General features: G+C 38.3%; 1 protein-coding gene across 3 annotated transcripts in view; it reads left to right on the top strand.

Moving 5' to 3' along the window:
* Positions 1–12997, top strand: part of myo9aa (myosin IXAa) — a 261447-nt gene that overhangs the window by 192700 nt on the left and 55750 nt on the right. For all 3 annotated transcript variants that reach the window (XM_079806507.1, XM_079806505.1, XM_079806506.1), the window contains 5 exons: positions 4374–4502; positions 4601–4640; positions 6259–6381; positions 11473–11553; positions 11636–11746. In XM_079806507.1, the coding sequence (XP_079662633.1) occupies positions 4374–4502; positions 4601–4640; positions 6259–6381; positions 11473–11553; positions 11636–11746 (484 nt within the window). The remainder of the gene's footprint in view (positions 1–4373; positions 4503–4600; positions 4641–6258; positions 6382–11472; positions 11554–11635; positions 11747–12997) is intronic.

Genomic DNA, 12997 nt, shown 5'->3' with positions numbered 1-12997 from the left:
AACACAAAAACTACCCAAACACTGGGTTGTTACGTCTGACCCAGGATCTGAGTAACACAAAAACTACCCAAACACTGGGTTGTTACGTCTGACCCAAGATCTGGTAACACATAAACTACCCAAACACTGGGTTATTACGTCTGACCCAGGATCTGAGTAACACAAAATCTACCCAAACACTGGGTTATTACGTCTGACCCAGGATCTGTGTAACACAAAAACTACCCAAACACTGGGTTATTACGTCTGACCCAGGATCTGTGTAACACAAAAACTACCCAAACACTGGGTTGTTACGTCTGACCCAGGATCTGAGTAACACAAAAACTACCCAAACACTGGGTTGTTACGTCTGACCCAGGATCTGAGTAACACATAAACTACCCAAACACTGGGTTGTCACACCTGACCCAGGATCTGAGTAACACATAAACTACCCAAACACTGGGTTGTTACGTCTGACCCAGGATCTGAGTAACACATAAACTACCCAAACACTGGGTTGTTACGTCTGACCCAGGATCTGAGTAACACAAAAACTACCCAAACACTGGGTTGTTACGCCTGACCCAGGATCTGAGTAACACATAAACTACCCAAACACTGGGTTGTTACGTCTGACCCAAGATCTGGTAACACATAAACTACCCAAACACTGGGTTATTACGTCTGACCCAGGATCTGAGTAACACAAAATCTACCCAAACACTGGGTTATTACGTCTGACCCAGGATCTGTGTAACACAAAAACTACCCAAACACTGGGTTGTTACGTCTGACCCAGGATCTGAGTAACACAAAAACTACCCAAACACTGGGTTGTTACGTCTGACCCAGGATCTGTGATAGAGATAGAGATAGAGATAGAGATAGAGATAGAGATAGAGATAGAGATAGAGATAGAGATAGAGATAGAGAGAGAGATAGAGAGAGAGAGAGAGAGAGAGAGAGAGAGAGAGAGAGATACCCAGAGGATGACCCACAGTCTTCCCGTCTTCATGCTCTGTAATTGCCTGCATGGCACTGAGATTAGTCCTGATATCCACAACAGCTCTTTTGTTGCGCTGTAAAGTCCCCTAATCTGTTTTGCAACCTCACACACTTTCTGGGTTACTAAGTGACCACAAAACCCCGGGAAAGAGCAGCTGCTTCCCGTGTGATGTCAGAGTGGAGCTATTTGCTCATTTGGAGGACAGATCCGAGGCTGATGGGTAATTGCTCTCCACAGGTCATGAAAGGGCCCAGGAATATTTCTAGCCCAATGACGGCTCAAAACCCGCCCAAATGGAATGAAAACTAGCCCAATTTTCCAGTTTTCCAAAGGGCCTAAAAATAAGCGTTTTATATATATATATATACACTCTAAAAAAAAAAAGGTTCTATATGGCACCAAAAATGTTCTTGGCTCATAATCATAGGGGAACCTTTTTTAGTGCTATATAGCACCTCTGAAGAACCTCTGAAGAACCAAAATTGGTGCTATATAGCACTAAAAAAGGTTCCCCTATGATTATGAGCCAAGAACCATTTTTGGTGCCTTTTATAGAACCCTTTTTTTTTTAGAGTGTGTATATATATATATATATATGACTGTACTATTTTGATTGTTTTTGAAAAAAGTCTCTTCTGCTCACCAAGGCTGCATTTATTTGATCCAAAATACAGCAAAAGCAGTACTATTGTGAAATATTTTTACAATTTAAAATAGGCTAACTTTTTTTCTATTTGAATATATTTTGAAATACAATTAATTTCTGTGATTCACGTGATCCTCCAGAAATCATTCTAATACACTGCAAAAAATGCTTTTCTTACTTAGTATTTTTGTCTTGTTTTCAGTCCAAATATCTAAAAAATCTTACATTTAAGAAGCATTTACTAGACAAGCAAAAGTTTTTGTCTTGTTTAGGGGGGAAATAACTCAAAATTAAGGGAGTTTTTGCTTAAAATAAGCAAAATAATCTGCCAATGGGGTAAGAAAAATAATCTTGTTTTCTGTTTGAATTAAGATTATTTTTCTTACCCCATTGGCAGATTATTTTGCTTATTTTAAGCAAAAACTCCCTTCATTTTGAGTTATTTCCCCCCAAAACAAGACAAAAACTTCTGCTTGTCTAGTAAATGCTTCTTAATGTAAGATTTTTTAGATATTTGGACTGAAAACAAGACAAAAATACTAAATAAGAAAAGCATTTTTGCAGTGTATGCCGATCTGCTGCTCAAGAAACCGTTCTGATTATTATCAATATTGAAAACAGTTGTGCACCTTTTTCAGGATTATTTAATGAAAATAAAGTTAAAAAGAACAGCATTTATCTGAAATATAAAGCTTTTGCAACATTATAAATGTCTATACTTGATCAATTGAATGCATTCTTGCTGAACAAATGTATTAATTTCTTTGAATTAATCATAAGTTGATCTTTATTAAAGTTAAATTGATCACTGGAATAAATTACATTTTAAAATATTCTCAAATAGAAAACAGTTACTTAGCATTTTAGTAATATTTCACAATATTACAGATTTTTATAATAACATAAATGCAGCCTTGGTGAGCAGAAGAGACTTCTTTAAAAATAATTAAAGTAGTACAGTTTCCAAACTTTTGACTGGTATAGCATATATATATATACACTCACCTAAAGGATTATTAGGAACACCTGTTCAATTTCTCATTAATGCTATTATCTAATCAACCAATCACATGGCAGTTGCTTCAATGCATTTAGGGGTGTGGTCCTGGTCAAGACAATCTCCTGAACTCCAAACTGAATGTCAGAATGGGAAAGAAAGGTGATTTAAGACATTTTGAGCGTGGCATGGTTGTTGGTGCCAGACGGGCCGGTCTGAGTATTTCACAATCTGCTCAGTTACTGGGATTTTCACGCACAACCATTTCTAGGGTTTACAAAGAATGGTGTGAAAAAGGAAAAACATCCAGTATGCGGCAGTCCTGTGGGAGAAAATGCCTTGTTGATGCTAGAGGTCAGAGGAGAATGGGCCGACTGATTCAAGCTGATAGAAGAGCAACTTTGACTGAAATAACCACTCGTTACAACCGAGGTCTGCAGCAAAGCATTTGTGAAGCCACAACACACACAACCTTGAGGCGGATGGGCTACAACAGCAGAAGACCCCACCGGGTACCACTCATCTCCACTACAAATAGGAAAAAGAGGCGACAATTTGCACAAGCTCACCAAAATTGGACAGTTGAAGACTGGAAAAATGTTGCCTGGTCTGATGAGTCTGGATTTCTGTTGAGACATTCAGATGGTAGAGTCAGAATTTGGCGTAAACAGAATGAGAACATGGATCCTGATGCCTTGTTACCACTGTGCAGGCTGGTGGTGGTGGTGTAATGGTGTGGGGGATGTTTTCTTGGCACACTTTAGGCCTCTTAGTGCCAATTGGGCATCGTTTAAATGCCACGGCCTACCTGAGTATTGTTTCTGACCATGTCCATCCCTTTATGACCACCATGTCCCCATCCTCTGATGGCTACTTCCAGCAGGATAATGCACCGTCACAAAGCTCCAATCATTTCAAATTGGTTTCTTGAACATGACAATGAGTTCACTGAACTGAAATGGCCCCCACAGTCACCAGATCTCAACCCAATAGAGCATCTTTGGGATGTGGTGGAACGGGAGCTTCGTGCCCTTGATGTGCTTCCCACAAATCTCCATCAACTGCAGATGCTCTCCTATCAATATGGGCCAACATTTCTAAAGAATGCTTTCAGCACCTTGTTGAATCAATGTCATGTAGAATTAAGGCAGTTCTGAAGGCGAAAGGGGGTCAAACACAGTATTAGTGTGTGTTCCTAATAATCCTTTAGGTGAGTGTTTGAGTGTGTTTTTCCTGCGACTCTTTTTTTAAAATAACCCAATTGTGCGGGAAAACCGCGACCCTGTTAACTATGTGTAGGAGGAATATCGCCGCCAAATTACTGAGCAGATGAGCCACATTTACATCTAAATCATAATAACTGAACATGGGACAGTAGCTGCAAACCTCTCTAATGGTCTGCAGGACACTGGAGACCCGTTAAAGTCATCGTTTGGAGTCTGATATGCCATGAGGTCATTGAGTTTGATAGACTCGGAGTTGGAGATGGTGTGTGTGTGTGTGTGTGTGTGTGTGTGTGTGTGTGTGTGTGTGTGTGTGTGTGTGTGTGTGTGTGTGTGTGTGTGTGTGTGTGTGTGTGTGTTGTGTGTGTTGTGTGTGTTGTGTGTGTGTGTGTGTGTGTGTGTGTGTGTGTGTGTGTGTGTGTGTGTGTGTGTGTGTGTGTGTGTGTGTGTGTGTGTGTGTGTGTGTGTGTGTGTGTGTGTGTGTTTAACATGCCTGTGTTTTGCTGTCCCGGTCAGGGAGGGCTGGAACGGGCGTCCCGGGAGACAGAACCGCCTGTCCTCCGCTGGATCTCTGAGCGAGGAGGACGGCATCTTCATCAACTCCACCAGCAGCAAACTCCTGGAGCGGGCCCACGGCATCCTCATGTGAGAGGCGGCCTTCACACACACACACACACACACACACACACACACACACACACTCTCTTATGGTCATTCATCATTATTTATGCTTTGTTTTTCAGGAGAAATAAAAACTATAAGATGAAGCCCAGTCTTCCCAAGGTGTGAATCCCATAACATGCTTTTATTATTTTATTTCAAGGCATGACAATTACTTTACGATCTTCTACTCATGTTGTCCAAACCCAGTGTTTTGTGTTGTTGTTTTTTTGTTGTGTTGTTGTCTTGTCTTGTTTTTTTGTTGTTGATGTGTTTTTTTGTGTGTGTTTTTTGTTATGTTGTTGTCTTATGTGTTGTTTTGTTGTGTTTTGTGTTGTCCTGAGTGTGTGGTTGTTTTTGGTGTTTGGTGTCAACTCATGTTGTCCAAACTTAGTGTTTTTGTTGTTTTGTGTTGTTGTTTTGTTGTGTTGTGTGTTGTTGTGTTTGCTGTTTTGTTTTGTCGTGTGTTGTTGTGTTTTTTTGTTTTGTTGTCTTGCGTGTTGTTGTATTGTGTTTTGTTTTGTTGTCTTGATTTTTTTGTGGTTTTGTGTTGTGTTGTTGTGTTTTTTGTTTTGTTGTCTTGCGTGTTGTTGTGTTGTGTTTTGTTGTCTTGTTGTTCTATTGTTGTGGTTTTGTGTTGTTGTTTTGTGTCGTGTGTTGTGTTTTTTGTTTTGTTGTCTTGCGTATTGTTGTATTGTTTTGTTGTCTTGATTTTTTTTGTGTTGTGTGTTGTTGTGTTTTTTGTTTTGTTGTCTTGCGTGTTGTTGTGTTGTGTTTTGTTGTTGTGGTTTTGTGTTGTTGTTTTGTGTCGTGTGTTGTGTTTTTTGTTTTGTTGTCTTGCGTATTGTTGTATTGTTTTGTTGTCTTGATTTTTTTTGTGTTGTGTGTTGTTGTGTTTTTTGTTTTGTTGTCTTGCGTGTTGTTGTGTTGTGTTTTGTTGTCTTGTTGTTCTGTTGTTGTGGTTTTGTGTTGTTGTTTTGTGTCGTGTGTTGTGTTTTTTGTTTTGTTGTGGTTTTGTGTTGTTGTTGTATTGTTTAGTTGTCTTGTTTTTTTTGTTGTGGTTTTGTGTTGTTGTTTTGTTGTGTCGTGTTGTGTGTTGTTGTGTTTGTTTGTTTTGTTGTCTTGCATGTTGTTGTTGTTTTTTGGTGTTGACTTTTGTTGTTGTCTTGTTTGTGTGTGTGAGTTGTGGCGTTTCAACTCATGTTGTCCAAACCTAGTGTTTTTGTTGTTTTGTGCTTCTACTTTTTTTGTGTGTGTTGTTTTGATTTTTGTTGTTGTTGTGTTGTTGTTTTGTTTCGTTGTCTTGTGTTTAGTTTTTTTGTGTTTGTTTAGGCTAATTTTTCCATTTGTAAAATGGAAATCAATGTCAGAAGACTTGTAATATTACACCATATAAATAATATTAATCCTTTTCGGAGCTTGACAGCTGCGCTTTTTTGTGTAAAATAGTTATGTAGGGATACTTTTTAATGAACCATAATTTTGATATCTGCGATTGGCATTTACAGAATTAACTTTTTGCTCTTTTATCTGCACTCAATCTCCTTTTTTGCTCCATGAATGTTCATATGGGTTTGAAACAACATGAGGTTCTGTAAAAGCTGATAGAAGTCGGAGTTTTGTGCCCTCGATCCCTTTAACTGATCTGACTGTGTGTGTGTGTGTGTGTGTGTGTGTGTGTGTGTGTGTGTGTGTGTGTGTGTGTGTGTGTGTGTGTGTGTGTGTGTGTGTGCGTCTGCAGCACTTGCTGGATGTCAAGTCTCTGAAGTACCTGAGTAACCTGACGTTACACGACCGCATCACTAAATCCCTGATGCACCTCCACAAGAAGAAGAAGCCCCCGAGCATCAGCGCCCAGTTCCAGGTCAGATCTCTCGCTTTCCTCCTGCTGGAAACCCCACTGTGTTCTCAATCATGTCTGTGTTGTGTAACTGCGCTGTAATTTCCCCCCCGTCACAGCCCAGTAAAAATCCCAAATTAATGACATCACGTCTACCATTTAGTTACAATAACACTTTTATTCGCTCTGTCGTTCCAAACTCTTTTGTTTTGGTTTCACTACAGCTTGTTAAAGTCTATGAGTCATAACGTGTTCATGCCATTTGTGTTTCTGAACCTCCATAAACACAAACAGAAATCCCACCACATCTCGTTTTGTGGTAAAAGTCTAGTTTTAATGCCACGTCTAAATGCAAAAAGAGCGATGTTGACCGAGAGAGAGAGTGTGTGTGACGGTAACATCCTGTTCTGCGGCTCTCACTTTGGGAAGGGAGAGTGAATTCCTGACCACCAAAATAGTTGCTTTCCTCTGTTTAGACCAGGGGTGTCCAAACCTTTTTTTTAAAAGGGGTCTGGATTCGATATTGTGGACATAGAGACAGAGCGACACGCGTCAAAATCTGAAGGCCACGCCCACCGGGGGGGAAAACAATCAAATTGTCTCCATTGACTTTGCATTGCGTGAAGCGGCATCTTTGTCATTTCGGACTTATAACAAAAAACAGAACAATGTGTAAAAGCTGATATGTGACAAAGTGAACAGCAAACAAGCTAAACAAAACCCACACTGCAAAAAATGCTTTTCTTACTTAGTATTTTTGTCTTGTTTCTGGTCCAAACATCTAAAAATTCTCAAAACAAGAAGCATTTACTAACCAAATAAAAATTATTGTCTTGTTTTGGGGGGAAATAACTCAAAAGAAGGGAGTTTTTGCTCAAAGTAAGCAAAATAATCTGCCAATGGGGTAAGAAAAATAATCTTAATTCAAACAGAAAACAAGATTATTTTTCTTACCCCATTGGCAGATTATTTTGCTTATTTTAAGCAAAAACTAATTTGAGTTATTTTCCCCCAAAACAAGACAAAAACTTTTGCTTGTCTAGTAAATGCTTCTTAATGTAAGATTTTTTAGATATTTGGACTGAAAACAAGACAAAAATACTAAATAAGAAAAGCATTTTTTGCAGTGCAGACGTTTTTATAAGCTAGTGACCCAAAAAACGAGCGTTTAAGGACAAAAAAAGTGGATACAGGCCATTGAGACACGTTATATTACACTGAGAAGTACACACACTAGAGGAGAACGTAATCAGAGACAGGAAATATCATATATAAAACTGACATTTGGAAATTTGACTTAACAGTGACAACATATTTACTGCACACATACACATACTGAGACACACTGAGTGTCAGGATCCCAAAATGTCCCCATTCTTCAGCTGAAGCTTCACGTTTTACTGCCTGTATCCACTTTTGTCTCCTTAAACGCTCGTTTTTTGGGTCGACAGCTTATAAAAACTTATTTCTGTGTTTTTTAGCTTGTTTGCTGTACACCTTGTCACATATCAGCTTTTATACATTGTTCTGTTTTGTGTTATAAGTCCGAAATGACAAGAATGCAGCCTCACGCTATGCAAAGTCAATGGAGAGCGTTGGATTGTTTCCCCCCCGGTGTGGGCGTGGCCTAAATACGCTCTGTCTCTATACTCGGGGGCCGGTCCCTTTTCTAGCCTATTATATTTATATATTTATATTTATATATGTATATATATATATGACATGTTTTGTTTCTTTGAAACATGACAGATTTGACAAAAGCTTGAGCTGACAGTAGAGTAGCTTGAGATAGGACACAGGAAATGTATAGATATTTAACAATATCTGTAAAACTTTCATCAACCAAAAAGTTTTAATGGGTGAAATTTTAATATTATTACTGAGTTAGAACTCTATTCTTATTTAAATTTAATAAGTGCTCTATTTAGATCACCACAGGTAAAACCACACTACAAAACATGCTTTTCTGACTTGGTATTTCTGTCCAAATATCAAAAAAATTCTTAAATCAAGATGCTTTTACTAAGGAAAATTACATATTTTTTCTTGATTCCTGGGGGAAAAAATCAAAATGAATTGAGTTTTTTTGCTTGAAATGATGTGCCAATGGATTAGAAAAATAATCTTCCATAAAGATTCCAAACAGAAACATTATTTGTCTTACCCCATTGGCAGATATATTTGCTTGTTTTAAACAAATACTCACTTCAATTTAATTTAATTTTCCAGAAAATAAGAAAAAATATCTTATTTTTAAGATACATTTAACTTATCTCGTAACATCTTGATTTAAGAATTTTTTTAATATATTTAGACTAGAAACAAGACAAAAATACTAAATGACAGCATTTTTTGCAGTGCACACAAGGCAAAAACTAATACATATATATATATTTCTATATCTAGAATGGTATTTTGCTACATATAAATTCAAATGCACAAAACTGCAAGTTTATGACAAAAATAGTCTGCAATTTGGCCTTTATTACTCATTTAATACATGTCAACATTACAAATGAAATAAAATTAGATATTAACCTACATTTCTGACAAATGACCGGTTACAGGTAGTGTTACTACAGTAAATCCACGATAAATTCGAAATGTGAATTGTTGTTTGAAAAGTATTCTGAATCGGCTCAGCTGATTTGCATGTTAGTGTTGTTGATTAAGTCAGCGCTGTTTAACTGGATTTAAATTAAATCAAATCACCGAGAGATTCGCAGCTCGTACCGGAGAACTCAGCGCCGCACTCGAACGCTTCTCATTGGCTGTTTAGTGGTCATGTGATCGAGACTCTCAGCAGGTAAACACATTTGTTCAGAGTCAGAGCTCTTGAGTTGGGCAGAGCAGAAGCAGCGCTGTTTCGTTCCGCTTTGGCCGCTGTTTCCCTGGCCTAAAGTCTAGTACTGCCACCTTGCGGTGACATCGTGAAACTGCATGATTTGTAAATGATGCGTGGCGGGCCACATATAATACATTTTAATAGACGCGCTGCGGGCCGTTTGAAATTCATCCCCGGGCTGCATTTGACCCGCGGGCCGGACTTTGGACACCCCTGGTTTAGACCGATACAGACATGGGAACACACTCAGGCACACACACACACACACACACACACACGTCTTTTTCTAATATTGTGTTTGCTGACCCGTCGAGGCATGGACTCCTCTAGACCCCTGAACAGAGTTGCCATATTGGCCGGTTTCGCAATCTATTTTGCGGGCAAAAATGGGTTTGGGCGGGTGGATAAAAATTGGGCTGGTTTTGGATCAGTTCGGCGGGTTTTTTGTAGCTGAGACACCGGCACTTCAGATCCTTCTTCCTGCGACCCTCTGTTCAGCAGGCAGCAGTCTCACTCACTCACTCACTCTCACACACACACACACACACACACACACACACACACACACACACACACACACACACACACACACACACACACACACACACACACACACACACACACACACACACACACACTACAGCTCTGGGCTGGCTGACGTGCCCTGACGTAAATTCACAACAGACGCTTCCTCCCACTACCTTCAGCTCATATCGGTTCGTGGAATAAAGGCTATAGCTTTATGATATTAGGCCTAATTGTTCAAAATCACAGGTGTAAACTCAAGTTTGCTATTATATTTAGCGTATGAAAAAAAAATTTTGTGTAGAGATGGCCCACCATGCGCCAACGTTCTGCTTCATCAAAGAGCGCACTGACACGTTCTATAAATAATATGTTCAACGCGATTTTCATGTAATGTTATTCATGAATAAGCATGTTTCATGTGGCTATTTGAAATAATTGAAATGTTAAAGTGGGTTATTTTGTATGTCCATATCAATGTTTTCAGGCTGCTTTTGTTCCAAGCGACTTTTATTGACAATAAACTGACTCATTGATCGCCTAAGTTGATCGCATTATTTTCCGTAACATAAGCTTATAGTTTAATAGTATAATGGTTGACTGAGGACGCTTTTGCGTCCATTCCATTTTCCTTTTTTAAACCAGAAATATGGAAACGCAGTTTCTTCTTTTTTTATTTTAACACTGATTAAAAGAATTAGCAGATGCAAGGTCATTTTCCTAATACCTTATTATTATTTTTATTAAAAATAATATAAATGATTTATAACTTCTATTTTTTTAAATTATGTGTAAATAAGCTCAATTTAATTTCTAGGGTTTATATAGGCTAGTCGATAAATTGGTAATTTTAAAGCTTGTTAATGATTTGTATTTAAACGAGAAACAAGCCAAAAAAAATAGTGCGGTTTTTGGCGACGTTTTTGGCTGGAAAACCCTGCTGGCATCTGGCAACCCTGCCCCTGAAAGTGTGCATCTGGCACCAAGATGTTAGCAGCAGATCCTTTAAGTCCTGTAAGTTGTGAGGTGGAGCCTCCATGGATCGGACTTGTTTGTTCAGCACATCCCACAGATGCTCGATTGGATTGAGATCTGGGGAATTTGGAGGCCAAGTCAACGCCTCAAACTCGTTGTTTTGCTCCTCAAACTCATTCCTGAAGCATTTGTGCTTTGTGGCGGCGCATTATCTGCTGAAAGAGCCACAGACACCAGGGAAGAGCGTTTCCATGAAAGGCTGGACATGGTGTAAATGTTCACTTGCTGCCTAATATATCCCACCCACTAACAGGTGATGAAGAGATCATCAGTGTTATTCACTTCACCTGTTTATTTTAATGCAATTATCAAAAACATTATTTGTTCATCCTTCTGAGATTGTCCCCATTTGTAAAACCGAACAAAATGTAGGAAATCTAACATTTCACAGAAAACAACATTAATTACCACTATAACCAGTAGATGGCGGCAGAGGAGCTTTTGTTGGCTCATATTAGCCATTTTCTGTGGGGGAAAAATTCACGCTATTGAATAAATATTAAACATTATAAAATCGTAAGGTTTAAAAACAAAGCTCTTTTGTAGTATGAAGTAGCTCAGGAAAGCCTTCTCTGTGCCAAGTACGCAACAAACTGAGATGCTCTGTGTATTCTGATAAATGTGTATTTTTGGGGGGCTGATCTATGACATGCTGTCAATTTCCAGAAATTCTGCTTATTCGTTTATTTGTGATGCTTTGCTCCATTTAGGCCTCTCTCACCAAGCTGATGGAGACGCTTGGGCAATCAGAGCCGTACTTTGTGAAGTGCATCCGATCAAATGCAGAGAAGGTGTGTGAGTCCAGGTGAATGCATCATGTCTTGTTTACACATGTGTGTTGTTACTGTTTGACACGTCCTTGCTGCTTTTCAGCTGCCTCTGCGTTTTAATGATGTCCTGGTGCTGAGGCAGCTTCGCTACACAGGCATGCTGGAAACCGTGCGGATCCGACAATCTGGCTACAGTATCAAGTACACTTTTCAGGTGAGACTACACACACACTAATCTCTCCTAAAGAAACACTGAAAGGGTTACTTCAGTGATTTAGCATTAAGCTTTGTATCAGTAGAAACCCGGTAGTATATTTGAATTATGGTACTTAATGTCCAGTGTTAATTTCGTTGATGAATAATTTTCGTCAACAACCTTTTTTCACTGACGAAAACGAGACGATAACTAAATAAAAACTAGTGTTGGATGACGAAAACTATGATGAAAATCAACTGTCATTTTCGTCAACAAATAAAAGCGAGAGGCAAATGTTAGGGAGGGAGGATTAGGGAAGAGATCCAGTCAGAACTGATGTCCTGTGTAACAGATGCTGATCTAACGGCTGGAAAACACGGCTCATCCCCAATCCAGCGCTTCAGAACGGCTCAATCCATCAATAACACACATTTATGCCAGGCAATTGTTTATGAATTAATGCTGATGAATAATGACAATGTTTACTTTATGATGTTTACATAGTAATGTGTTTTAGACAGTTGTAAAAATGCATATTTTATCTCCTGAACTTGAATGAGCTCCTGCAACTGCAATAGTAAGGCGCAGACATTTCAAAATAAGAGTCAATGTGTATTTCGAGCTTGTTTGTAATTAAGTCACGCATTATATATTCGTTTTTGGTTACACAATAAACTGTATTTAATTGAATTCCCATTTAATTCATAGTCAGGAGGAAAGACCAGTATTTGACACATATTCAATAAAGTATCAGGGTTATAATAGCTCACTAAAACCATGAAAAAAAGAATTACTTGAAATTAAATAAATGTTAACTGAAATAAAAAAAAACGATAAAAAAAACCCTTATTTGAAGCTTTAGCTTAACCTGATATGGCCTACTAACTAAGACAGAAATACAAAGTTAAAAAAACTATATAGATGTTTTTTTTTTTTTTAAAAACAAACAAAAAAGTGAATTGAGCTCTTTCGTGTATTTTTAATGTCAAAAACAAAATGACGTCAAAATTAAATGGAGCTCAAATGCTTAATGTATTACAATTTAACTAAACTCATTAGATTTTAGTAGACTAAAACTAGACTAAAACTAAAAACAATTCAGGCGACTAAAATATGACTAAAACTAAATGGCATTTTAGTCAAAAGACTATGACTAACACTAAATCAAACTTTGCTGTCAAAATTATCACTGCCCATGTCCCCCTGAGACGAGAGAATTATGCATTTTATTTCTGGAAAAAAATCCTCAGATGACGCAAATATCGTCAT

The sequence above is a fragment of the Gobio gobio genome (assembly GCF_949357685.1).
Source record: "Gobio gobio genome assembly, chromosome: 2".
Taxonomy (NCBI): domain Eukaryota; kingdom Metazoa; phylum Chordata; class Actinopteri; order Cypriniformes; family Gobionidae; genus Gobio; species Gobio gobio.
Note: the sequence above shows the minus strand (reverse complement) of the source record. Positions and strands in the feature narration are given on the sequence as shown.